Genomic DNA, 27,535 nt, shown 5'->3' with positions numbered 1-27,535 from the left:
GTATTTTAAGGAACACAGTTTGATTACCTTAGCGTATAGTTATACTAACTAGTTAAGTATGTACTCTTGCTAAGTTGTGGTCCTTAGGTTTATAAATTAATTGCTGGGAAATAGTGTATTTAAATGAGTATTTTAATGGATGTTTATTTTAAATAAAAACAATTATAAATTCTGCTTTTTTCTTAATAAATGCCCTAAAAAACTCATTACGTTTCTCTTGTAAGATTTTTAGTTCATTCTTTTATTCAATAAATTTGTAGTATACGTCAGCCATTCTTTGTAGCCCTGGGAAGTAGATAGGAAAGAAAAAGTCTAACCCCTATAAGGATAACTTAACTTCACTGCTCTTGTCCCAATTACCATGAAATCTGAATTGGTAGAATCAAAATTCATGAGGTTTTATGTAGACTGGCAGCAGTGCCTCACAAATTTCCCTTAGGAAAACAGCAACAGATTTTCTGTTTTTTAGGGAAAAAAGTCATCTTCTGTTAATATTTTATTACTCGGAATTTTAGATTTAAAACATTCAGGTTCCATGAAGTATTCTCTTAGTGTAGTGGACAATGCTAAGTTGAATTATAGGAAGATTAGTATTGTTTTAATTATTTGTGTAACGTGTAGGACTTAAAGGTATCATGTCAATCCTGTCAATATTTTGAGATTTAAAAATACCAAATCCTTTCAGATAGACTGTGCCAGCCATGTAGAAAACAATTTGCACAGTGATAAATAACATAAAGCATTTTTAAGTACATTAGTGTAAAATAAGTGTCTTTCAATAGTCTGTACTCATGGTGTTTAAATGGAAGAAGAACTAGGGGCACCTGGGTGGTGCAGTCAGTTAGGTAACCAACTCTTGGTTTCTGCTCAGGTTGTGATCTCAGGGTCATGAGATTAAGCCTGCCTCGAGCCTCTGGTCAGGCTCCACGCTCAGCAGGGAGCCTGCTTGGGATTCTCTCCCTCTCTCCTGTCCTGTCCTCCGTGCGCGTATGCGCGCTCCCTCTCTCTCTCAAATAAATAATCTTTTTTTAAAAAATGCAGAAAACTAACACTTTGTTTCTGATAAAATGCAAGAGGCAAAATCCTTAATATTTTACTGTTAGAAAGAAAATTCTGTTACTGATTACTATCTGTTGAGGAATCATTCATTAAATCAGAGACTTAAGTAGCTAACAAGATTTTTATTTTATAGGATTTATAGACTATCACAGACTTGAATTCTTTTGCACGTTTATTGCATATTCCATTGACTTCAAGTTGCTATTGATTGTGAGATGCACAATGATTTCATGCACCATTGAGAAAGGGAAAGTCACTATCCGTTAAATCATGACACAGTGCTCTTATAATTGAGTAGAAGATGAATCCTGATTTCAGGGAGATTAAAATGTTTGAAACGTGTTTGTTTGAGAGCCTGTAGTATGTATTTACGTCCACTGCTTCATCTTGTGGTGAGAGAGATAATATGGTTCAGATGGTGATGTGTGGATTTGAGCTGCTTTGAGGACAGCATCCCTAAGAACTGTGAAAAACAAAGGAATGGATCTTTTTCTGTTGGTTACTTGGGAATTCATCGAAGAATGATAAGAGGATAAAAGGTTATGTTCAGCTTATTGTCTTTGCTTCTTGGGTAACTGACCTCATGCATATGCCTCCGTATTTTCTACGTAAATAATGTTGCAGGGTGACTTAAAAGGATAGTGTGTGTTACCGTTGATTTAGTTAGGCATTTCTCCACTTGGCTGCTATGATCTATGTGTGGGGCAAAAGGAACAAAAGGGAAGCAAGCTCAGGTATTTATTGCCTACAGAGAAGCTCATTCTTCTCTCTTTCCACAGATGAGAGAAGACACTAGATGTGTGGCATGAAAGTGAGGCATATAATTCCAGGGAAGGAAGAATAGAAAATAAAAGTGAGAGGAGGCAGAATCAATTGAAAACAGATTAAACAACTGGGAGAAACTCTGGAAATTAAATTTAAAAATTAAAACACGAGCAGTTTCGGAAATCACAAAGTACCATTTCAGAAGATATGATATTCTTTTGTCAGTTTCACAGTTCGGAGTATGTTTTATTGGGCTGGGCTGCATCTGAGAAGAATTTCAAATTTTGAAGGATAACTTATTTTGTGCTGAGCACCAAGCAAAGAGTGACTGTTTCCTTTAAGAAAAGATTTGGAAGCTGCAAATGAGATTCTGTGGATGAGTGAGGGAAGGTATGAAGAGGGCTGAAGAATGTTTTGAAATGAGAACAAACGTAGGTAGTGATGTCTGCACAGAGTCTGAGGTTGGAGTGGGGAAGCAGATTCGAGCAGACTGCAGAACAGGTTGGATGGCGAGTGCAGCATACTCCCTGCACAGGGACAGGGAAGGGGCTTGTGCCTATGGGTGTGCTGATTTCTGCAGCCTTACCACCTATTAGAAACTGTCTAACAAAATCCCTTTGTGGCCAGCATATAGTTGGATCTTGTTTTTTTAACCAGTCTGACAATCTCTGCCTCTTGATGGGATTATTTAATCAATTCACATGTAATGTCATTGTTGCCATTGCTGGGTTCATATCTGCCATTTTGCATTCTGTTTTCTTTATCTTATATCTTTCTCGTTCCTCCACTTTTCCTTTACCGCTTTATTTTATATTAGGTGAATATTTCCTAGTATAACATTTTAATTTCTTTAATGATTTTTTCACTGCTGCTTTTGAGTTATTTTCTTTGTAGTGCTCTCGGGCGTACCTTACGTTCTAACTTATCAGCATCTACTTCAGATTTATACCAACTTAATTCCAGTACAGTATGGAAATGTAATGCCTATATAGCTCTCTTCTCTTTTCCCCTTTTTTGTCGTATTATTGTTATACAACATCACATTCACAAATATTCCACTCCAGCAAAACGGTGCTGTAATCATTACTTTACGTAACTTATGTCTTTCGAGATGCTGCTAAAAGAGGAAATCAAGTATATACTTACAGATTTGCTATATTAACCTTATTGACGATTTCAATAAGTACTTTTCCTTACTTCTAAGGAGCACCTCAGAGAAACTCATCCTCTCTGGCTGTGTTATAGCTAAGTTAGCAAAGAAGGTAGAAAGTAACAACTGAGATGAGGCATTGTGAAATAAGTATATTTTCTATTTTTATAAGTTGTTCTAATGTGTAATGATATGGCCTGTGCAAAAATAGTGAGCTGGAAAAGAGTAAGATAAAAATCTCAGTGTTGCTAACAAGAGAGCTGACACTGGTAATAAAACCAAATATCTGGATGTACTTTTGCAGGTTTAAGAAGGTCACCTGGTAGAAGGCTGATTCAGCCTTCGACTCAAATAATAAGTTTATTCCCTGCCTTTAGGTCATTCAGGTTTGTATCCTGGTTCACTTCCATAAGAAAGATTCCAAAAACCTTGGTGATTTTTCTAAGGAAATCCTACTTAGGACCCAAGCCCATCTCGTTCTAGGTCTTACTCTTCCTATAGTTGAATCCACAAGGAAAATACAGCATGATGATAATTTCTCTGAGCAAGATGTGCTTAAGGCCACCCTACTAAATAGTTAAGAATTTTGTGAGCTACACAACTATTGGTAGCTTGAAATCAGCCATGGTGAGAGTATTTTCACCACACTGCAAACACTGTCAGGTGTTCCCTCCCTTCTCCCAGGGACCAGCATATAACTGACCCTAAGTTTAAAAAAGAAAAAAGGTTTAAATTGAGGCTAATGCTATTACTGAGACAAGAAAATATGAAATGTATTTGATAAACATTTCTACCACAAAGGCTCTTGGGGTTGTAGTTATGTAAAGAAATAATTACAGCGCTGGACCTAACAGACATCTATAGACTATTTGACCCAGCAAGAGTAGAACACACGTGTTCTCCGGTGTGCATATGAGATTCTCCGAGATAGGCCATAACCGAGGCCATGAAACAATTTATCAGTAAATTTAAGAGGACTGAAATAATACCATGTTTGTCTTCATCAAGCTGACCATAATGCAGTGAAATTAGAAATCAGTAACAAAAAAAGTATACGGACCTGAAAAAGTTCTTCTGATCCTACATAAATCCCCCAAAGGAGAAGTGGCAGTCAGCAAAGCAAAACTTTTATGTACAGATGATTCAGAGACTTTCAAAACAAATATACTGTGAACACTGCTATGAAATTGACAAAAGGATTCTACACTAGATTATCTATCCATGAAGAAGCTAACAAAGGGACAGGCCACTGGGAATGCTTTCTCTGAAACAAAAATATAGCTTGCTATAACAAATTTTTAAGGATTACATTTCTTCCAAAAGAACAAAAGTCGTTCAAAATCATCTCCTTAAGTAATTAGGCAAGAAAGGGAGTATACGGAGAAATGTATTTGGAACAACGGTCTCGTTGTCTTTCTTTTGAATAAGACAGTCAAAGCATTTTAGCAGCTGAAACTTTTTTCAGAAAAATATGCTTGTCACCCAGTGTCATTACCTTGTCATTTCTTAAGGACATATTTCTAAAAGAGATTAAGTATTATTTTATTTTTTGTGTTAATTTAATACTCTTTATTCTGATAATGTTCAGTCTATTTAAAATAGCAGTTCTTATTTTATATTCTAATAACATAGAACATTAGAATAATGTTAGCTCTATTATAAACTTATTACAAGGCATCAAATAAAATATGTGTTTATGATGTTTTTATTAGAAGTGTATTAAAAATTTGGTTTCACTGGAGCTAAAATAAAATACTGGAGTTAATTCCAGCTACTCGATATTATAGAAAATAAACATTGTAATACTGGTTGAGCCATTTTGTTCTAGTAATATAATTGCAATCCATGATGATATAATATAATAATAATAGGATGTTGATGATATAATAATAACATCATCATCACCATCAACAGTAGCAATGGTGGTATTAGAATGAAAGTCAAGGTTTCGAGCACCACACTGCGCTTCCTACATGCGTTACCCAAACAGTCCTTGCAGCCCCGTGCAGTGCCATTATCTGCACAATAACAGTACGTGTCTAAGGTCACGGAGCTGGTGATTAGTAGGGCCAGGACTTAAAGCCAGGCTTCCCTCTGTAACTGAGTGGGCAGAGGAGGAGAGTAGGAAGAGTCTAGGACAGTTTGTGGTTTTAACAGGTGCACAAATGGCCATGCCCTATGCACTGAGATTGGCCTAAAATATTAATTGTGTTGATCTGACAGGACTGTATTGATGGTGTTGGGTAGCTTTCCTTATATTTAAGGAAATATCTGGAGAAGAAATTCATCTGGAGAAGTAACTTGGAAGTTAAGTGCATGGAAGGAGAGGGGCATGTGCAGATCTTGAATACCGTATTCTTGCGTTCCTCAGTTAGAGGTCTGTGTAAGTTTTCACCTTCTTGGATCAATTTGATTTATAACTTGCTACATTCTAGTTGTTATTCAAGTTTCCAAATATAATAAGATGGAATATAATATTCTCTTATAATTTTGAATGGTTTTATCTGTTTTTATATCATACCCCTTTTTTAGTAGATAAGAGCATTTATTGATTACACTGATTTTTGTATTTAATTAAATTTTTCAAAGGTAAGTATTATTCTACTTTAAAAATTATTTTAGGGGCACCTGGGTGGCTTAGTTGGTTCAGCATCTGCCTTAGGCTCAGGCATGACCCCAGAGTCCTGGGATCGAGCCCCACATCAGGCTCCCTGCTCAGCCAAGAGCCTGCTTCTCCCTCTACCTCTGCCGCTCCCCCCTCTGCCGCTCCCCCTGCTTGTGCGTGCTCTCTCTCTGTCTCTCCCCCCGTCAAATAAATAAATAAAATTAATTAAAAAATAATTTTTTGAATTTGACTTATGTCTAACTTTATTTTTGCTTTTATTTTCTTTTTTCTGTATTCCTACCATCTTAATTATTTCTCCAAAATCATGTATTAACTGCTTAGCAAATTATCTCTTATCTATAAAAAAGTTGCACAGCATTCATTTGCTGTTGAGTGGTTAATTACACAGATATTTGAGTACCTGTTTTGCCCATATCTGCTAGATTTTTATCTATGTTATTTTTAGATACCTTTAAGCAGTTATCTGTTAAGTTCTTAATTTGTTAGTTGAACTAGTTTGGGATTGAGTATTTTATTACATATTTATGAGAATATGTTTGTGCATGATGAATTTAAAAATGTGGGACTTTAGGTGACAGATAGTAAGGGTCTCCTGCTCTGTCTTTATACTCCAATCCCATAGTAGTTTTTTTTTTTAATTCCAATATAATTAACATGCAGTGTTATATTAGTTTCAATGTACAATATAGTGATTCAACAATTGTGTACATTACTCAGTGCTCATCACGGTAAGTGTGATCCCCTTCACCTATTTCACCCGCACGTGTTTTTCAATTAGTTTTGAAACTTTATGTATGGTGGTTTGCTTTTAACGAAGATTTATAAGTTAGTATGTCTGTATTTTATGACATTTTCTTTGTGTGTTAAAACCTGTTTCTCTTCCCTGACTTTTTGCTGCTTCATAGCCTGCTAATGACTTCCGACCCTCCCCCATAATTCTATTTCTGTATCTTCTGAAGAGTTTTTAATGTATGTTGTTGCCTCTCTATTATATTGTAAAAGTTTAATAGTGTTGTATCTTGCACTGTTTAAGCCTTCAGCCCAATGATTCGGGGTCTCACTTGGGAGGGGAGTGGACCTCGAATTCCACTTAGCATTCTATTCTTGCTTTTCTTGTCAGGGCTGAGGTTCTTGTTCAGGAAGGCTGCTGCCTTCTGATTGCTTTCCCCTGCGTTCTTCCAGTAGGAATACGAACAAGGCATTTGACCCTGCTTTGCTTGGTAAAACTCCACTCACATTTCACCGAATGCTCCAACAACTGCCCCGATCTTCTGTTCGAGGTGGCCCTTGACGAGGCTCGGTGACGCTCTCAGAAGTTGCTGTTGTGCCCCTGCTGACGCCAGGCGTTCCCAACTTTCCATCACAGGGCTTGTTCTTCCTCTCAGGCCTTGTCCACTCCCCTGCTTGCGACTCCCGTGCCGTCATTATCGTGTACTCGGATTCCAGATGCTTTAATATTTTTCACACAGGTGCTACTCATTTTGGTTTAGCCACATATTAATCACACTTTTTCCTCTTCACTTTGACTTACATGTCTAGTTTCCCATCTAGGATAATTTTATTTTACTTCAAGAATAGTCTTTAGTTTTCCATTAGAACAGGTCTGTTGTGACAAATTACTTCAAGTATCATTTATTAGAAAATGTCTCTTCCATTTTCATTCTTGAAAAAAAATACTTTTGCTGAGTATACAACTAGAGCCTTCTGGCTTGGCAGTTTATCTCCTCGAGCACATTGCTGCTGTTGAGCCTAATTATTACTCGTTGGGAGGTGGTCTGTCTTCATTTTAATGTATTTTCCTGAGACTTTTAAGAGTTGGGCCTTGTCTCTGCCTTGCCGTTTCGCAGAGAGGTGAATAGGTGTGATTTCCCTGTGTTTATCTTATTTGTGCTCTGAGGCACTCTTGAATTTGTAGAGCCCTGGGTTTCAGGAGTGCCCAATTATTTATGTCCTCACCTTCCGAGATGCCAGTTCCAGCCAATCCTTTGTTTCAGAACATCTCCATTTTGCCACCATTTGTCTCCAGTACTCTATTCCTGTTGCTTCTCCTGACTCCTCTCCCAGTTCCCTGTCCTAATATGAGCTTAAATCCATCCAGTGAGTTCTAAATTTGCTTTTATTTTTCCAATTCTGTCACTTACATTTGGCTTTTCAAAGACACTCTCTCTCTTTTTTACTTTCCCTGTTTTCGTCTGGAATTTTCAATGTTTTCAATACGAACAGCGTTAGTACATTGATTTTAAAATCTCTGTGTATCAATCCCAATATATTGGACCCTCATCGATCTCTTTGTGATGTTGGTGCTTTCATTCTTTTCTTAGCTGCCTCGTCATCTTTGAATAGTTAGGCGCTCTATTTTAAATATTATCAAAATGGTTTGAAGTCTAAGTTGACATCTTCCTCCAGAGAAGATTTTGATTTGCTTCTGCGAGGTTCCTAGGAGAGCTAACAATCCAATATCAACTTTGGGGGGTCTTTGGGGGTCTTTTCTTTTTCTGGGCCACTGGAGGTGAGTTGCTGTTCATGTGAAGCTTGCTTATAGCCCAGTGAGACCATGTTGGGTTTCTGCCCCACAAAACTATAAGATAAGTATTTTTTAAACTGCTGAGTTCACAGTAATTTGATTACTCTTATTTCTAGACTAAAGCCCTTCAGGCTCTCAACTGGGAGCGTGTAGATTTTCATAGGGGCTGCATGGATGGCATGCCCTGGATTCTGTCATTTATACTCTTAGCTCCTTGAGATTGTCAGTAGAACTGCTCGGCCATTTAGCTGCTCCATCTGGACAAATCTGCCCTGAGCAAAAGGAGCCCAAATGCTGAATTCACCTTTTTGGACTTTTACCCTCCCCTAGCTCTTGGCCCACTAACTTTTCACTACCCTCCTACTGTTTCGGTACCTTTAAGCTGATAATATTGATAATTTGTTTAGTTATTCTGTTATCCTCAGAGGAGTATCATTTGAAATTACTTAATTCTCCATTACTATAAAAGTTCTTTATATATTTAGAATATCAACCTGCTATCTGCCTGTATGTTGCAGTATTTTTCTTTTTGTCATTTGTTTTTTTATATATAAAAGAGGTTTTTCTCTTTTTTTTAAGATTTCATTTATTTATTTGAGAGAGAGCACACAAGCGAAAGGAGGGAGAGGGACGAGCAGACTCCGTACTGAGCTTGGAGCCTGATGCTGGGCTTGATCCCATGACCCTGGGATCATGATCTGAGCTGAAATCAAGAGTATGACGGTCAACTGACTGAGTCACCCAGGCTCCCCAAATGGTCTTTTATATACACTCAGAGTTCTTCCGAGTTCACTTCTTTCTGTGGTTTTATTTCTTACATTGAATTAGTGAATTTAGTGTGGAATGTGGTGTCTGCCCAAGACCTACTTTCCTTTTTTGTTCAATGTGTGAAACCTGCATTTTTAAACACTATATCATCCTTTCCCCAAGATTTTTGAAATATACCACTTTTTAATATACTAAATGCACATGTACGATGGGATCTTTCTATGGGTTTTTGGTTTCACCATTAATCTGATTTTGAGAAAATATTGTTTAATCATTTAATGCCTCTCCGTGTTGATGTCCTTATATCATTCTTTTTTTAAGAATTTTATTACCTTATTTAGAATATTCTCCCAAGTGAGGATTAGAGTCATGGGACTTAAAAAAAAAAAGACCAAATTTTTTTTTATCGCTTGAAATTGTATAAAGTTTAGAATTTTGAACAGATTGATACCTACAAAATATTCTTTCCAGGAGCATGGTGTGTTTTTTTGTTTTGTAAGTCTTTTTTAAATGCATATCAAAAAACTTGAATTTTTTTGTATGTTTGGAATATTTTGTGCCAAATTTATTTCTAGGCATTTTTCTGTTTTTGTTGCTGTTACAAATAGAATATTCTTGCCATTATATTTTCTAACTAGTTATTTTTGGTACAGGTGACAAGATTCACATTTTTGTTTTTGGTAGCTATCTGCCTTCCTGAACTCTTTTTAGATATAGTAGATTACAGTTTATTTCTCATAGGCTCTTGAGGAAACCATTATGTTATCAGCAATTAAGCTACTTTCTTCCTTACCATTATTTATACCTCATTTCTTTTTATTGCTGTTGCATTAGCTAGATCACCTAGAGAACTGATTAAAAATCATAGTTGATTATGGCAAAAATCCCCTCATTGTCCCGTGGTTCAAAAGAGATTTCTCTAGTGTTTGATTTTGAGTGTTGTGTATCGTGGGCACAGTAAGTATTCTTTATTGTATTTTCCTACTTCTCTAAAATTTTGTTTTGATTTTTCTGATTTCTCTCTGACTTCCTCTCTGACCCCTAGGCTATTTAGAAATATGTTGTTTAATTTCCAAATACTTGGGGGTTTTCCAGATATCTTTCTACTATTTATTTCTCATTAATTTTGTTGTGGTCAGAGAACGTACTTTGTATGCCCTTTTAACCTTTTTGAGCAGCAGACTGTTTTTAAATTTAAAGTCACATGTGCCCAGTGGCTACCTATGACTGTATAACAAATTACTGTGAACTTAGCAGTTTAAAAAATACTTATCTTATATCTTATAGTTTTGTAGGGCAAAAACCTGACATGGTCGCACTGGGCTATAATCAAGGTATTAGCAGGGCTATGTTTCTTTCTGGAGTCCATAAGGGAGAATCTGTTTTTTGCTCATTCCGATTTTGGCAGAATGAAACTCCTGAAGGCCTGAATTCCTCCTGTCCTCACTGGCCTTCCCAGCATCTAATGTCCACCTGCTTTCCTTGGATCCTGGCTCCCTTCCTTGGTCTCCAAAGCCAGCAGTAGCTGGTCAGGTTTATCGCACTTGAGATCTCTCTCTTTCTCTCCATCTCTCTTGCTGTCTCTCAAATTCTTCTGTCAGCTCATTAAGTTTGAAGAGGTCCTGTGATCATCCAGGATAGTCTCCCCATTTTAATGTCCATAATCTTATCACCTCTACAAAGTCCCTGTTGCATATGTAAGGGAACAGAGTCTCCCAATTCCGGGAATTGGGGTGTGGACATTTTGCAGAGCCATTATTTTGCCTAACACACCCCCATATTGGAAAATGCAGGGTCATACTGCATTATATTTTAAAGTGATGGAATTTTAAAAATTCTTTTAGAAATGTTCTTTTATTGTTACCATTTTCAGAGCTCTTTATAGATGTAGATCCAAATTAAGGTTTTAACATTTCAGTACAGGCCAGCTGGCAATGAATGCTCTCAGCTTTTGTTTTTCTGTAAAAGTCTTTGTTTTGCCTTCATTTTTGAAAACTGTTATCTTTTGATAGAGAATTCTGGGTTGGCCATTTATTTTTTCTTTCAGTAGTGTGAAAATGTCACTGCACAATTTCTGTTGAGAAGTCTGCTTTGATTTTTATCTTTGAGTCTCTGTGTGTAATACATTTTTCTAACTTCTGGGTACCTTCAAGATTTTGTCTTTACCTTTGGTTTTTGGCACATTGAATATGATTTGTCTAGGTGTTTTTTTCCTTCTTTCTTTTTTTTTCTTCTTTTATTTCTTGGTTTTTCTTCTCATCTTTCTTTATTCTTAGTCTTACTCATCCAGTTAGGGTTGGCTAAGCTTTTTGGATCTATGGTTTGTTTATTTTTGGAAAATACTTGCTATTATTTCTTCACTTACTTCTACCACGGTATTTGTTCTTTCTTCTCCTTTTGTGATTCCATTTTTACGTTAGATCATTTGATATTGTCCTATGGGTCTTCGGTGCACTGTTCTTGTTTTGTTCGGTTTTGTTTCCATGCTATTTTTCTTCTTTGTGTTTCTGTTTGGTTACTTTTTATGGGCCTATCTGTAAGTTCACTGATTCCTTAGTTTTGTCAGGTCTACTAATGAGTCTGTAAAAGGCTTTGCCTATCTCTATTACTTTGTCTTTTTATTTCTAGCATTTCTATTTGACCTTCTCTGTGTATGTGTTTAAATTCCCATTGTGAATGCACATATTGATTAGAGTTATTTTAATTCCCTGTCTGAGAGTTCGGGCATCTGAATCATCCCTGAGTCTGGTTCTTCTGATTGTTTTGTCTCTTGACAGTGAGTTAGTAGTGCCTGCATCTTACTGAATTTTGGATATTGTGTACACAACAGTAGTTACTGAGGTCACTGGATTTTAGTGGCTGGAAATGGGCAGTTCTTCTTCTCTCAAGTGATCAGGTGGGGAGTTGAGGTGATTTGTTCAGGAGTTGGGCTGGGTTTAGATTTTGATGTTGCTGTGTATATCTTCCGTGGTACCACCCTGGCCTCCAATTATTCTAGTGATGACCTGCCATTTCCTTGTGCTAGGGCTGGGGTTCTGGACAGTTTTTTCTCAGTTTGGTGCTCCATGCTCAGCTTTAGCTGCCTGTATCATTGTAGGAGTGGGGGTCTCCACCTCTTTACCTCTCCTAGCAGTGGACTGCTGTTGCTCCTTCCTCATTGCCAGGCTGGTAGTGGGGGTTGGTGACGATTGCTCTCTTGTCCTGTTCCAGGCTTAGTCTTAGATAGTTCCTGTGCTTTCTGACCATCTCTCATGATAGCAGACCTCTCGTTTTATTGGTATGGGATTTTGGTCCCAGGACAGTTTTCCTGTTTTCCCTGGGATAAAGGGTTTCTTCTTCTGTCCTTCCCCAAGCCACAGTGGGGTTTACCCATGCCCCATGGGTGACATGTCTGCTGCTCTTTCCCAGCATCTTGAAGTTTACAGTTTTTGCTCCACATGAGAGAAGATTTGTGCATTTTCCACAGCTTCACCTCCTCCTTTGTGCCTCCCATGGAAACCTGCTCTCTCTGGTCTCCCGCCCTGTCCTCTGTATGAGTACCTGCTGGAGGCTCATGGGAGAGGGCCTGGGAGTGAGTGTGGACTCCCCTGGGTGTGAGGACAGGCTAATTCAGCCCATGCTCAGTCCTTAACAGTTTGTTACAGTTTTGGATGATATTTTCTTGCTTGTTTGAATGGCTTTCATGTCTTCCTCCACAAGTCCTTCCCTACTTGGCCCCAGGTGAGCCATTTCATGCATACCTGAGTGGGGTTCAGGCTTTGGTTGCTCTGTGACCTCAACTTTCTGATGAGCTCAAGAGAAGTTAGGATTTTTATGATATCTCTAGCTTTTTTATGTTATGTTGGTGGGAACACCATTCTTTTCAAGTGTCTACATCCTGAAGCAGACTCATCTAGCTTTATTTTTTTTAAATAAGGAATGGATGTTGAATTTTATTAAATATCATTCACCCTTATTCAAAATAGTCATGTGAATTTCTAAGTTAGTCTTCCTGACGTGATGAATTATAGCAGTAGGTCACCTGATATTAAATCCATCCCTTATTTTCTTTTACTTGAAGAATTTTTTTCATTAGCAAATATTTCTTTGATAACCTGTTAAGGGCTGGATACATAGAGATGGATAATAAAAAAAGAGTCTTATAGATTTGTATTCTGATGAAAAGGTAAACAAAAACAGCATGTAGATAGATAGGGCACTTTAGATTGTGATCAAGCCATTTTAGATTGTTACTTAGATTAGGAGGAAATGAACAGGGTGGGTGGGCAGCAGGAGGTAACTAGGTAGGGTGGACAGAACAGCCTAGAGGTAACACTGGTGTTAGGCTCTAAAGATTGAAAATGATCCAGTCACTTAAAGAGTTGAGAGTCGGGAGGGCTTTTCAGGAGCTGACAGATACAAATTCCCAGGGGCAGGAAGGAGATGGGCCTGGTGGAAGATCAGAAAGTTCACTGGTGTGGCTGAAACATAGTGAGTACGGGGGAAGTGTTATGAAGGGAAGTCAAAAAGGTAATCAGAGCCAGATGGCCATGGTGTCTCTTTAGCCAAGTTACTTGTTTGAATTACACAAGGAAGGGGAAGAATGTGGAGATGAAGTGAATGAGGCTTCCTGTTGCTTGCTAAGTAAAAGTTGTTCCCACATCTATGCAGTAGCCTCCCGATTACAGACATTCCTCAGAGGTAGTTCAGGTTCGGCTCCAGACCACCACAGTGAAGCAAGTATCTCAGGAAAGTGAGTCAAGTGAATCTTTTGGTTTCCCAGTGTGTATAAAAGTGATGTTTATTAAATTCTGCATATCAGTGAGATCACATGATAATTGTCTTTCTCTGATTGATTTATTTTGCTTAACATGATACCATCTAGTTCCATCCACATTGTTGCAAATGGTGAGATTTCATTTTTTTTTGATGGTTGTGTAATATTCCATGGTATATATACACCACATCTTCTTTATCCATTCATCTGTCAATGGAACTCTGGGTTCTTTCCATAGTTTGGCTGTTGTGGACATTGCTGCTATAAATATGGGGTTCAGGTGCCCCTTTGGGTCACTACATTTGTATCTTTGGGGCAAATACCCAGTAGTGCAATTGTTGGGTCACAGGGTAGCTCTATTTTCAACTTTTTGCGGAACCTCCATACTATTTTCCAAGGCAAAGAATCATAGGGGAAGAGAGCAAAAAATGAAACAAGATGAAACCAGAGAGGGAGACAAACCATAAGAGACTCTTAATCTCAGGAAACAAACTGAGGGTTGCTAGAGGGGAGGGGGATAAGAGGATGGGGTGGCTGGGGGATGGACATTGGGGAAGGTATGTGTTGTGGTGAGTGCTGCATATTGTATAAGACTGATGAATCACAGACCTGTACCCCTGAAACAAACAATACATTATATGTTAATTTTAAAAAATAGCAATAATAAACTGATTACAAGTTCAAAAAAAAAATAATAACCTCCACTAAATGTGAATAAGTTTGATAAAATTTAAGTATTTTCTTACACTTAATGTTTCCAGATAATAAACTCTAAGTCTTATTTTTATCAAAAAAGTGATGTTTATACTCTACTGTAGCCTTGTTAAAGTGTGCAATAGCATTATGCCTAAAAAAAGAGTTAAAGATATACTTTAAAAATACTTTATTGCTAAGAAATGCTAGCCGTCTTCTATGCTTTCTGTGATAGTCACTGATCACAACTCTACTAATAACAAAACAGTTTGAAATACAGCAAGAATGACTGAAATGGGACACAGAAACGTGAAGTGGGACCTGCTGCGGGGAAATGGCACCGATCAACTTCCTTGATGCAGGGTTGCCATAAGCCTTCAATTTTTTTCTTTTTAAAGCACTATCTGTGAAGTGCAGGAAAGCGAAGCCTAGAGACAGAACGTGTGCCTGTGTGCCTCTGTGTAGTTGTTCATCTCACATTCATTTATTTGTTATCTGAAAATTTTTCAGTCTCTCCGTGCTGACTCTTCCTTCCTGTTTATGACCATACCCAGCCCCCCCTTATCCTACAGGAACCTTCCCATGTCCTTCTCTTCCGCTCATGCTGGCGCCCGCCCTGCCTCTCTCCTTTCCTTCACAGCCGCTTCTCAGACGGTGAGCTGTTTTCAGGCCCTTACCTCACCGTGCCCTCCCTCCCTCCTTGCCCTTTTATGAAATGCTTTTTAACCATAACAGTGCCCTCCTAATGCCCGTGATCACCAGGCCCAGCATCCTCTTGTTTAGTCTTTACCTCTCAGAACGGAAGATTTAAAAATACACCATTGGCCACATCTTCCTTCTTAAAAGTCTCTAAACCCTGACTTCCTGGGTCCTTCACTGTCACGTGTTTTGTTTTATCTTTCTTATTACCGTCTTGTTTCTTTTCATTTCTACTTCACCCTCAATCAAGGGATCACCCAAGGTGCTGAGTCAGACTTCTTTATCTACCATATAGTCTCTCTGGCTTATCATTTATGTCCTTTTACAAAAACAGCTCTCAACTGTGTACTCCCAGATCTGTGCCTCTAGCCCAGACTTCTCTCTAGGGAAAGAAAAGAATATGCATCTATATTTAATAGATCATAATTTTCATATTGCTGTGTAATCTTTGTAATTATTTTAAATGGATGTGTAATGTTATGTTAAGTGCCTGTGCTGTAATTAGCCTAACCATTTCTCTGTTGAAAATTTCTAGTCCTGGATTTGCAGCTACACTTTATAATTCTACACTTGTATATCGAATTTGAGATTTGGTGGGATGGAAAGTGAATTGCTTTCTTTTTTCCCCCCTCCCAAACTAGCCCAGGCCTCCTAGGTAAAGATGAGAAACTGGGCAGAATCTTTGGCAAACCTTTCTTTGGCTTTCTTGCTTTGGATCAGCCGAGAGGCCCACTGTCACTACCTGAGTTCAGGGTAGCATTTTCACCCTTGCATGAACTCCTGAGAGGCCTTCCACGTGATCTCTGTGTCCCCTGTCTCTTTACTCGCTGATAAAACATGCTCTCTGTTGTTAGAGAACAAGTAGTCCTTGTGTCCCCAAGACCCCAAAGACCCTAACATTTTTCACACTGATGTGTCTCTGAGTAAATCTGAAAAGGAGATTCACCTTCAACCAAGGCAGGATTTTAAACACTATTAGGTTGTAGTTCCCAATACCTCCTGTCAGCCTTGGGAATATTTTTGCCATATTTAACTGGCAACTCAGATGCTCTCTGGAGTGAGGAGATGTGTTTGTTTTCGTTCTGTTATTCTCTAGAAGGAATACTGGAAGCGAGCTGATGGTGCTGTTCTATACTCCTTGGCGTTCTACAAAAAATATAGAAGCCCGAATGATTATCGGGCTTGTGCCTTGGGAAACGACACGCTGATGCCTTAGATACAGAGAACTTGGGAACTGTTTTTCTAACCATTCGCCTGCCCCCAGTCAAGTGGCCTTTGTGATCTTTCCAACCCATTCCAACTACCTGCCTGACGGAGAACTGGCTTTTTAACGAAGCCCATCAGATCAAAGCTTCTAATAGTGGCAGCGCTGCCAGTTTGGGCCCCTCTCCTCAGCACGTTTTGTCTGTGTTAATGAATTCCTGTTTGGATATTCAACCTGGCGATGCCTCAGAGCTTTTGTCTGGTTGTCGGCCATTTCCAGGAGCACACCGACCAGGACACGAGTGACTCCATTTTTGAGCCTTTTCCACCCTTTCCTACTCCCAACTATATGTTGTCACTGCGTAAGGAAAGAGGGTTGTTGTTTCACACCAACAGGGTTGTGTGCACAAGCATTTCCACGCCCAGTGTTGTTAGTAAAACACCAGCAGCCCTGGAACCATATGGTAGCAGCTATAAAGCAGTGTCCGTACTTGCAGCAGAGGGTGGGCCTGTGCGTTGGCCAGTGGATAGTGCGCATGTCATAAAGGCACTGCCCGTCCGCTGCCTTTCACCACTTGTCCCATGGTCTGTCTTTCTCTTGGATCCTCTAATTAATTTTCAGTTTAGTCTACCATAATAACAAATTGCCTTTAAAATTATTGAAAAGCACATGTGTTGATAGTAGCAGCTACTCCCTTCCTACCCTCTGCCCCAACTATACTTCTGCCTTGAGGCATTCTGCTCTATGCATCCTCTTAACTCTGTGGTGGATAGTAACTGTATACCAGACATTGTAGCCACACTCACAGTGTTTGATGATTGTGCTCTCTGCTGTAGATGGGGTGGGGAGGCAAGAGAAAATAACTCCTGTCACTCTCTGATAGATAGATTTGAGATTAATCACAATTTAAAAACCAGCCTGAGTTCTTCATTCTTGAAGACCCAAGGGTCTGCCGCTTCATTCTGCTCCAGGCATTGGTTCCCACAAGGAGGCTTCTATCTGTAACTTGTAGCAGATGGCTTAGCCATCCACTCTGTGCGCTCCTGCCCCAAATCTTGAGATCCAAGGGGTGGAAGGCAACAGTCAGTAGTGAGGCACACTTTTTTCAGTTCCAGCTCTAGAACGATAGTGTGGTGTTCAGCTCAGATGTGCCTGGTACCCTCCATCTCTTGACTTTCCCTCTGATCCCCTCCACCATCCTCTCCCTTCACAACAACAACAACAACAACAACAACAAAGTCCTTGGATTTAGAGACTGATCCAACATGCAGAGTCTTCCCCCGCCCATGATGGAATGGGCTTCATCCCTTAAACAAGGAGATTGAACCCTGTTAAAGGAGACCTGACAAAAATCTTAGAAGAGTGACCACAACTCAGAAAAAGACTATTGGGAACATACACTCCGCCGAACACCACCCCCTTCATCCCCTACAATCTCAGGCAATAGAAAAGCAGACAGAACATGAAAAGACAGACCAAACACTCAGCCTTAAAATACTACCTCAGAAAGAGAGGTGTTTTTTAAGCGTTGAACTTAATAAGATCATAAATTTATTAAAGCGACAGCTCAAACATAATATGAGGCAATAAAAGGAGATGAAATGGGCAATATGGAACTAAGGGAACAAGATGAGAACAAAACAACATTCGCCCAAAGCGAGTAAATTTGAAACAGTAAGGTCCAGAAATTGAGTTACTGACATAGGGGAAAGCTTTAGATAATTCTAGAGAAAGCAAAAGAAAAGAACCCCTTCCCCCAAAACTGAAGCAATTTAAATCATCATAAGGGTGGTCCATCATAAAGATAATTGGTGTCTGTAAAGGAGCCCACCCCAAAGAAAAAATTTGGCCAGAAAAGATCTATTTGAAGATATAATAAAAGAAAAATTTTCTGCAATGAAATTCATCTCCTTATAGAGTAGGTCGTTGTGTTCTAGGGGGAAAAAAATTAAAAGTTGTATAGTGACAAACTCTGAGCTGACTCCTAGGTATTTATAGGCCTTCAAAAATGAAGAATACTGCAGACATTCAGACAGAAAAAAGGCAAGTCACCCCAAGGAGGGGAGGCCATCAGTCAGGCTGGCTCCAGGCTTTTCCACTTTAGCGTCACTGCCAGAAAGCAAAGGAGCATGCAGAATTTTGAATGAAAGAATGTATTTAGCACCAAGTGTAAGTGTTAGAATTCAACTAGAGAAACCAAGAGTAAACAACTATGCAAATAGAATGTAATGTAAATGTTATACACTTTGACAAAAGGGAGAGAGTGGGTCTTCATCTAAAATTGAAACGTGTAGTTCAGAAAATCTGTTTAAAATATGTTTTTTCAAAGTCTTCAGAGGAATTTTTTAGGAATATAGTGTCTCTATAAAGAAATATGGATTTAAGTGTAGTTTTTCGTTTATTTTCACTTTAGCTTCATTTTAAGTACAAAGTTAAATTTTACTCTTTCTGTTTAAGATGTACATAGGATGTTGTATAGAATCTCTTTAAAACTTGGTGTGGTATTCCTGGGTGTTTTGCCTGTGTGTTGAATTTTTGCATTTTCCTTTGGAGTGTCAGACATTGTTGAATTTTTATTTATTTACTTTTTTTTTCTTTTTACAAATAACATTATCTAAAAATAAAATCTTATCCCCAAAACTATGTAAAACATAAAAAATAAAACCATCTACCAACCAAGCCTCTGGTTGCACAGGTCTTGGATGGGGTTTGACACAGGCAGATTTTTTAGAAATCTCTTGTGTTTCCGAATGTTCTGACAGTTTGGAACTTCTGCTCCTTCAGCAGTTTCTCTTCTCTGTTTTTATACGTGTTTTACAGCCTGGTGGCTTTCACCTTTCTTACAACCCACCTCCATGCTTTTTGGAAACAACTGGGGAAACTACTCACCCCAGATGACGAGTATGACTTTCCGTTTCTACCCGTTTGCTTGGCATGGCTAATAAGACACACAGAGGACATCACTAGCTTCATTACATCCATTTTGAAAAGGGAAAACCAGTGGGAAACATTCTATAAGTGAGTGGATCGAAGCATAAAAATGATTTGCTCAACATCATTTCTTATCAACAAACCTGATACTTTTTTTCCCCCTATTTTTCTTACCTCAAATATTTTAGTCACAAAGCACCCTCCCCCTTTTTTTTGCTCTTCTGATTATGGTGGGTAAATGTATCGTTAACGTGTTAGTAATTTTTTTCATTACGTTAATCTGTGACAGCATATAAACTGATAATCACAAGATGACTAGGGTATTTTTTATCCTATGTAAATTTTTATCCTCAGTTAATATAACGTGGTTATTATGGTATAGGCATTTTGGTCTAATATGAATTTCAAATATATACATTCCAACAGCTATTTGAAAATAATCAGGAGAGTATTTGACTTTTGTACAAATAAATAATATGAGCTCGAATGATTTTTGTTTGTGTGCCCAAGGATCCAGCAAATGGAAACAAATGAAATAAAGGCAAGTAATCACTGCTCAAAAATATAATAGTTGACAGAGATTGTGCCTGGTTGATGCCATTTAAATACTGATTTATTCCAGCACAACCAGAAATGGAAGTGGTTTCATCCCTTCTCTCCTGTAATTAGCTCTATCTACCTTCCTGTTATTAATGACAAAGAAACATAGCCATTGAATATTTTGCGTAGTTAAAATGATTCTCTTTTTAAACTAAGGGCCATTATAATGTTATGACTTTTTTTTTTTTAAAGATTTTATTTATTTGACAGAGATAGAGACAGCCAGCGAGAGAGGGAACACAAGCAGGGAGTGGGAGAGGAAGAAGCAGGCTCATAGCAGAGGAGCCTGATGTTGGGGCTCGATCCCTTAACGCCAGGATCACGCCCTGAGCCGAAGGCAGACGCTTAACCGCTGTGCCACCCAGGCGCCCCATGTTATGACTTTTAAATTGTGTTGGTGAAGAACCACAAATAAGTAGATTTTTTTTTCTTTCATAAACTTTTTGTTCATTGATAAAATTGCCATATTAGCAATACTTCATGCTTCTACCAGCTAATATCTCATAATCATCTGAAGTATGTTTGCTCTAAAAGTCGTTGTATAGTAAATAGCATTTTTACTCACAAGCATATCAATATTGCATATTTTAGAACACTACTCTTAGAAACCTGCTGAGAAGATTGCCTTAAAAGATACTAAATGTGAGAAGACAGTCAAATGCCCAGCGTTAAAAAGTTGAATTTTCTTTTGTGGGACAGGTCTCTCAGACTGTTGTGCAGACAGAGTCCTCAGCTGTCAGTGTGAAGGGGAAGGGGAATTTAGTGTTTGAAAGATCTCGTTCTAGGACCTTCATGAGAGAGGTGGTCAAGAGAGAAACACAACATCCTGGAAATGTACACTAAGGCCTTGGCGTGATTGTTTCAGTGGATTTTGATTGCCGACATTCTTAAAATTGCGAGAACATTCGAATGCAGTTTTATCCAAAATAAGCTCTCCTTAGACTACCTTCTTCCGTTGTCATGACGCTCTTGTGATTGTAGTCTTAATGTAAAAAATATGTGTATAATTGGTGTATATACCATTCTACCAATTGATATTTTTAATTTTTTTTTTAACAGAAATCTTAGAGGCTGGCATTAAAGCGACTTCAGAGTCACTTAAAGGTGTGAAACGAAAAAAGATTGTAGCTGAGAATCACCTGAAAAAAATACCAAAATCCCCACTGCGGAATCCTCTTCAGGCGAAACATAAACAAAATACAGAAGAGTCCTCTTTTGCTGCTCTTCAGAGTGCTGCTGAGTCTCACAAGAAGCAGAATCCTAGTCCCGTAAAAAACGGGAAGCAGTTTACCAAACAAAATGGAGAAACACCTGGGGTAGTTGCCGAGGCCCCTAAACCCGAAGACTCCGTCTCCCCAAAGAAGCCCTTGTTTCCGCAGCACTCATCTGAACTGCGTAGATGGGGGTCGGAAGGCTCTGACCCCGCCAAGGCGGACTTCCTGGACACAAAATGTGACTCTGGTTCTTCGTCATGTAAAACCAGGACTGACCATAGTGAATGTATCTCCTCCTCTCGTAGTCCTACTTCTTCCTCGTACACAAACACCGCGTTCGATGTCTTACTGAAAGCAATGGAGCCAGAACTGAGCACCTTGTCACAAAAGGGCTCGTCTTGTGCAGTTAAGATAGAAAAACTGAGACCAAATAAAACTGTACGACCCCCTTCTCAGTTAAACAGCAGCTCAGTGGAGGCCCCAAATCAGACTCCGCAAGAATTCGTTTCTGAACCACAGCCTTCTCCTTGTACCTCATACACCGTGCATGTGTCCGCTGCTCCGAAGATCGAGCAAGTCGCAGTTCCGTCAGTTTCTCATTCCTATAATCAACACGAACACTTTGTCTCCAAACCTACCCAACAAAATCAGCAGCTTCCAGCGTGTTCAGGTTTCACGAGGTCATTGGCGAATCTGCAAAATCAAGAGAATGCCAAACTTGAACAGGTTTATCCTATAGCAGTGACATCATCTGTGGGTCTGACTTCACCTTCCAGTAGAACTCAGGTTACTCCTCAAAACCAGCAAATGGATTCTGCTTCACCGATGTCAGTCAGTCCGGCCCATTCTACACACTCAGTCCCCCCGCCAATTTACAATACAACTCCCGTCGCCTCTGTCGTTAACCACAGCGTGGAGCAAATGTGCAATCTTCTTCTGAAAGATCAGAAGCCCAAAAAACAAGGAAAATACATTTGTGAGTATTGCAATAGAGCTTGTGCAAAGCCTAGCGTGCTTTTAAAGCACATCCGCTCCCACACTGGGGAGCGACCCTATCCCTGTGTGACCTGTGGATTTTCATTTAAGACTAAAAGCAATCTGTACAAGCACAAAAAATCCCATGCACACACTATCAAACTGGGTCTCGTCTTGCAACCGGATACTGGTGGTTTGTTCCTGTCACAGGAGTCCCCCAAAGCGCTTAGTATTCATTCAGACGTAGAAGACAGTGGTGACAGCGATGAGGAGGGGGCTGCTGATGAAAGACAGAATGACCCGGCCTCCATGGGCCTGCAGCCCGTGCAGATAATGAAAATGATGTCAAATTCTGAAGCTTTACCAAAATCAAGTTCCATTCCCAGCAATCCAGACCATGTGGTGGGTGACTTTTCACTACAGGACAAAGCTTCAGAATCCCAAGCTGTGACAGAGTTACCAAAAGTCGTGGTCCACCCTGTCAGCGTGTCCTCTTTAAGAGTCGACAGCCCAAAGCTTACGGATCCCAAGCCTGAGCTGTCTAGTGCACAGAAGCAGAAGGACCTTCAGGGAACCAGTGTCCTATCCCACTCAGCCTGGACGTCCTCCCTAGAGACTGATGAGAAGTCCTGTCAGAAAGGGGACCTGAGTCAGCCAGAAGGAAAACAAGAACCACACGTAGGAACGGTACACGCCCAGCTACAAAGGCAGCAGGCTACCGACTGCTCCCAAGAACAACAAGGAAAACTTCTGAGTCCTCGAAGTTTAGGGAGTACAGATTCTGGTTACTTTTCACGTTCTGAAAGCGCTGACCAGACAGCGAGTCCACCGACTCCTTTTGCCAGGACGTTACCCACCATGGAACAAGATTCAAATAAGAATAATGGGCCCTCTGCACCTCGTATCAATACACCAGCACCTTCGACTCTGCCAACAAGTGAGAAGGCATTGCTTCTGCCAGGTCAGATGCGCCCACCCTTGGCAACGAAAACGCTTGAAGAACGGATATCAAAGCTTATCTCCGACAACGAAGCCTTGGTAGATGATAAGCAACTGGATAGTGTTAAGCCACGGAGAACCTCGCTCTCACGACGAGGAAGTATCGATTCCCCCAAGTCATACATTTTTAAAGATTCTTTTCAGTTTGATTTGAAACCGATGGGACGGAGAACAAGCTCAAGCTCTGATATACCAAAGTCCCCTTTCACCCCTACTGAGAAATCAAAGCAAGTGTTTCTTCTGTCTGTACCTTCCCTTGACTGTTTGCCGATTACGAGAAGTAATTCTATGCCCACCACAGGTTATTCGGCAGTACCTGCGAGCATAATACCTCCCCCTCACCCACTGAGAGGAAGTCAGTCATTTGATGACAAAATTGGCGCTTTCTACGATGATGTCTTTGTGTCAGGACCTAACACTTCCGTGCCCCCCAGTGCACATCCCCGGACCCTTGTCAGACAGTCAGCAGTCGAGGACTCTTCAGCAAATGAAAATCACCTTCTTGGTCCCGGACAGTCCTTGGATGAGAGCTATCAAGGATGCGGCGCCCCCAGTGACGCCATATCAGCAAGGAGCAAATCATTGGCACCAGGCTCGCATTTAGAGAAAAAGAAGTCCCATCAAGGGCGAGGGACAATGTTTGAGTGTGAAACCTGTAGAAACAGGTATAGAAAACTGGAGAATTTTGAAAACCATAAGAAATTTTACTGTTCGGAGTTACACGGACCAAAAACAAAGGTAGCTGTGAGAGAACCCGAGCACAGCCCTGTGCCTAATAGTACACTGCCTCAGATTCTGCACTACAGAGTTGCTGGTTCCACGGGGGTGTGGGAACAGACACCCCAGATTAGAAAAAGGAGGAAAATGAAAAGCGTTGGAGATGACGATGAACTCCAGCAAAATGAAAGGGGGGCTTCTCCAAAAAGCTCTGAAGGCCTTCAGTTTCAGAATTCTCTGGGCCCCGCTTCCACTCTGTCTAAGCATAATATTACAATATCAAGTGACCAGCAGCATAGAAATATACAGTTGCAAACCCCCCAGATCCAGCTGGTTGCCAGAGGCCCTGACCAGACCATGGATCCAAAGCCATCCGCCATCCCAGAACAACACCTAAGTTCAGCTGCCCAGGCCAAGACGGAGTTGAAAAGGCACGGAACTGGAATCTCAGTCATTCAGCATACAAACTCACTGAGCAGACCCAGTTCGTTCGACAAGCTTGAGTCTTTTGAAAGAGGCTCCCCAGTTTCCTTCCAGGAGCTGAATAGAACAGTGAAGCCTGGGCCTCTGAAAGTAATAGGAATTTCCCCAGAGGAAGTCCACCCTCCTCAGAATACATCTCACCCTCACCAGCCTGCGCTATCATCAGACGCACTGAGAGGAGAACTTCAGGATGGTTTGAGAAAGAGTTCAAATGAACGACATGTGTTAGGACAGCCCTCCCGACTGGTTCGGCAGCCCAACATCCAAGTCCCAGAAATTCTGGTCACGGAAGAGCCAGATCGGGACCTCGAAGCCCAAGGCTACGATCAGGAAAAATCAGAGAAGTTCAGCTGGCCTCAACGCAGTGAAACCCTGTCAAAGTTGCCAACAGAGAAACTGCCACCCAAAAAGAAGAGGCTCCGTCTCGCTGAGATGGAACATTCTTCAACAGAATCAAGTTTTGACTCCACCTTGTCCAGGAGTCTAAGTAGGGAGAGTAGTTTATCTCACACTTCCAGTTTCTCAGCTTCGTTAGATGTAGAGGATATTTCTAAAACTGAGGCTTCCCCCAAAATCGATTTTCTAAATAGAGCAGAGTTTCTCATGATTCCAGCTGGCTCAAATACACTTAATGTTCCTGGAACTCACCGGGAGATGAGGCGTGCTGCCTCAGAACAAATTAGCTGCATGCAAACATCGATGGAGGTCTCTGATTTCAGAAGTAAATCATTCGACTGTGGAAGCATAACTCCACCTCAGACAACACCACCTGTTGAATTGCAGCCCCTGACATCCCCTTCTGGCATGGGGGTCACCGGGCACGTGCCTCTCTTAGAAAGAAGGAGAGGTCCGCTGATGCGGCAGATATCTTTAAACATAGCTCCAGAGAGTCATGTGTCTCCCGCGAACCCACCATCTTTCCAAACAATTGCTCTTCCTAGTGTGAACACAGCACCGTTTCAGGGTCCTCAGCTCACTAATGCATCTTTAGCCGAGTTTCCGGCAAACACTTTGCACTCCCAGACTCAAGTTAAGGATCAGCGAACAGAAACTTCCAGTTCCACCTCTACTAACATCTTTCCTGTTCAACAGCTTTTTGGTATCAATTTGTTAAATCACATCCACTCACCCCTTGGCCACCAAAACACACAGATGTCTCTGCAAGTGTCTACACAGACTGTCAAACCAGATGCAAGTCCCAGTCTGTGTGGGTCTTCTAAAAGTAAAGATTGCTTTGCTCCGAAGTACCAACTACACTGTCAGGTTTTCACTTCAAGCCGGTCTTGCTCTTCCAGTCCTGTCCTTTCTTTGCCAAACCAAGTTCTTTCAGATCCAGTTGGGGTTGACCACCGTGGGACTTCATTAGCGTTACCAACCAAATTAGTAGATGCCATGCCTAATTCATGTGTCCCGCCCCCGCTGAAGCTCGGGCCCCTTGGTGGTCACGCGCAGAAGGTGCCAACATCGTTTGCGTTGCCTGTACATCTGCAGAGCAACGTTCCAGCATACTGTTTTGCCACTGTCACACCTCTGCCACAGATCCTGGTGACCCAAGATCTCTCCAACCAGCCAATTTGCCAGGCTAATCCTAGCAAGGTGCCAATCAGCGAAGAACAACATTCCATGCCAAAACTGCAAAAAGATCACCAGAGTGCTTTGCCAAACCCAGAGAAGGAACTCGTTTGTGAAAATGTTTTTTCAGAGATGGGCCAGAATTTTTCTCCATCAGATTCCCCGTCCATAACCCAGAAAATGTCTCTGGGTAGACTTTCCCCCCAGCAAGAATCTTCAGCATCAAGTAAAAGGATGCTTTCCCCAGCAAATAGTTTAGACATTGCCATGGAAAAGCATCAGAAGCGAGCTAAAGATGAGAATGGAGCTGTTTGTACAACAGAGATTAGACCGTTTGAACCATTGAGTTCAAGACCTAGTGAAGGTAATAAACAGAAGAAGCCCATTTTAGTGAGGCAGGTTTGTACTACAGAGCCTCTTGAAGGTGTGCTATTGGAACAGGATATTTTTCCTCCACCTGAAGTCAGTAATGAGGCTGTTCTTTTGAAAGATGTTTTACCAGCTGGTCAGTTGTCATCCGAACACTCTAAGTCTGTAGTTACGGAACCTATAAGCGAACCACAGGAATTTGAAAAGATCAAGTCATCCACATCGCTAACTCTTACAGTGAGAAATTCACCTGTCCCTGCAGAAAACATTCACATTTCTCCTTTGGAACGTGTAGACAATAACCAAGAAAGGAAGTCTCCAGGGGCTAAAACTCAAGGTGACAAAGAGAGCATCCAAGAGCAACGTCAAGCTACGACCAGCACACTTTTAGTATCTGATGCGGGAGACACCCAGCAGCTGCCTTTCCCCAGCCTGAAGACCTCAACCAACTTCACATGGTGTTACCTACTGAGGCAGAAGGCTTTGCACTTGCCTCAGAATGACCAGAAAACTTCAGCCTATACTGATTGGACAGTTAGTGCCAGTAATCCAAACCCACTTGGTTTGCCTACAAAAGTTGCTCTTTCTCTCCTTAACTCAAAACAGAAGACCGGAAAATCACTATATTGTCAAGCAATAACTACCCATTCCAAATCAGATTTATTGGTTTATTCAAGCAAGTGGAAAAGCAACCTAAGCAAGGTACTTGACATATCATTTATCTTCAGCAATAGTTTGTGCAGTGTTTTGATGCCTTTAAATATTTTAATTGGAAGTTGTATCTTAATTTTGAATGACAAATTGTATTCTTTAAGTATAAAGTTGTCTGAAAGAAAGGATGACAAGTTTACCCCGAGAGTAATGCCGATAAGGGTTACATGGAATCCTTCGTTGATTTTATCTTGAAACATTTTGAAAATAACTTGCCCTGAGCTGAATATTTAAGTCCTTACATAATGGTACAGAGAATCATGGTTTTACTTTCATCTTTCTCTTGTACTAAGTGATAAGAGATTATGTTTATGCTTTGTCCCTGCTAGTGCAGGGAACAGAGGTGTGACTAATCGAAGAGTGTTATATTTCATCTAGAAATATAAGCAGAGAGCCATTCATGCTTGTCCTATGTGCACCTGACGATTCTCCCCTCACCATGCCAGTCTCAACGTCCGCCCGGTGTTGGAATCAGAAGAGTCACAGAATAGCTGACTCATAACACGGATAATTGAGTTGATTTGGTCAAGATGTAGAGTGAGGTCATAAAACTATAACTTTGGGTTATTTGTGGAATCCGTTTTAGTGGAGTTGTTGGCTTTATAATGGGAAAAGTCACTGAAGTGAGAATAAATAGTTAAGGGGCTCATGTTGTCCTCGGGCCGTTCAGAGTTATAGATTAAGTCCTTGACCCCTACAGGTTCACAAGCGTATAATACA

At 40.4% G+C, this 27,535-nt stretch overlaps 1 protein-coding gene across 1 annotated transcript in view; it reads left to right on the top strand.

Annotated features, from left to right (window-relative positions):
* HIVEP1 (HIVEP zinc finger 1) overlaps positions 1 to 27,535 on the top strand; it is a gene marked incomplete at its 3' end in the record, with an annotated part of 145,737 nt that overhangs the window by 86,891 nt on the left and 31,311 nt on the right. Inside the window, exon 4 of the mRNA XM_034660196.1 lies at positions 20,835 to 26,806. Within this exon, the coding sequence (XP_034516087.1) occupies positions 20,835 to 26,806 (5,972 nt within the window). The remainder of the gene's footprint in view (positions 1 to 20,834; positions 26,807 to 27,535) is intronic.

The sequence above is a fragment of the Ailuropoda melanoleuca genome, chromosome 5 (genome assembly GCF_002007445.2).
Source record: "Ailuropoda melanoleuca isolate Jingjing chromosome 5, ASM200744v2, whole genome shotgun sequence".
Classification (NCBI taxonomy): domain Eukaryota; kingdom Metazoa; phylum Chordata; class Mammalia; order Carnivora; family Ursidae; genus Ailuropoda; species Ailuropoda melanoleuca.
The sequence above is the reverse complement of the archived record's forward strand: the minus strand, read 5'-3'. Positions and strand labels throughout refer to the sequence as shown.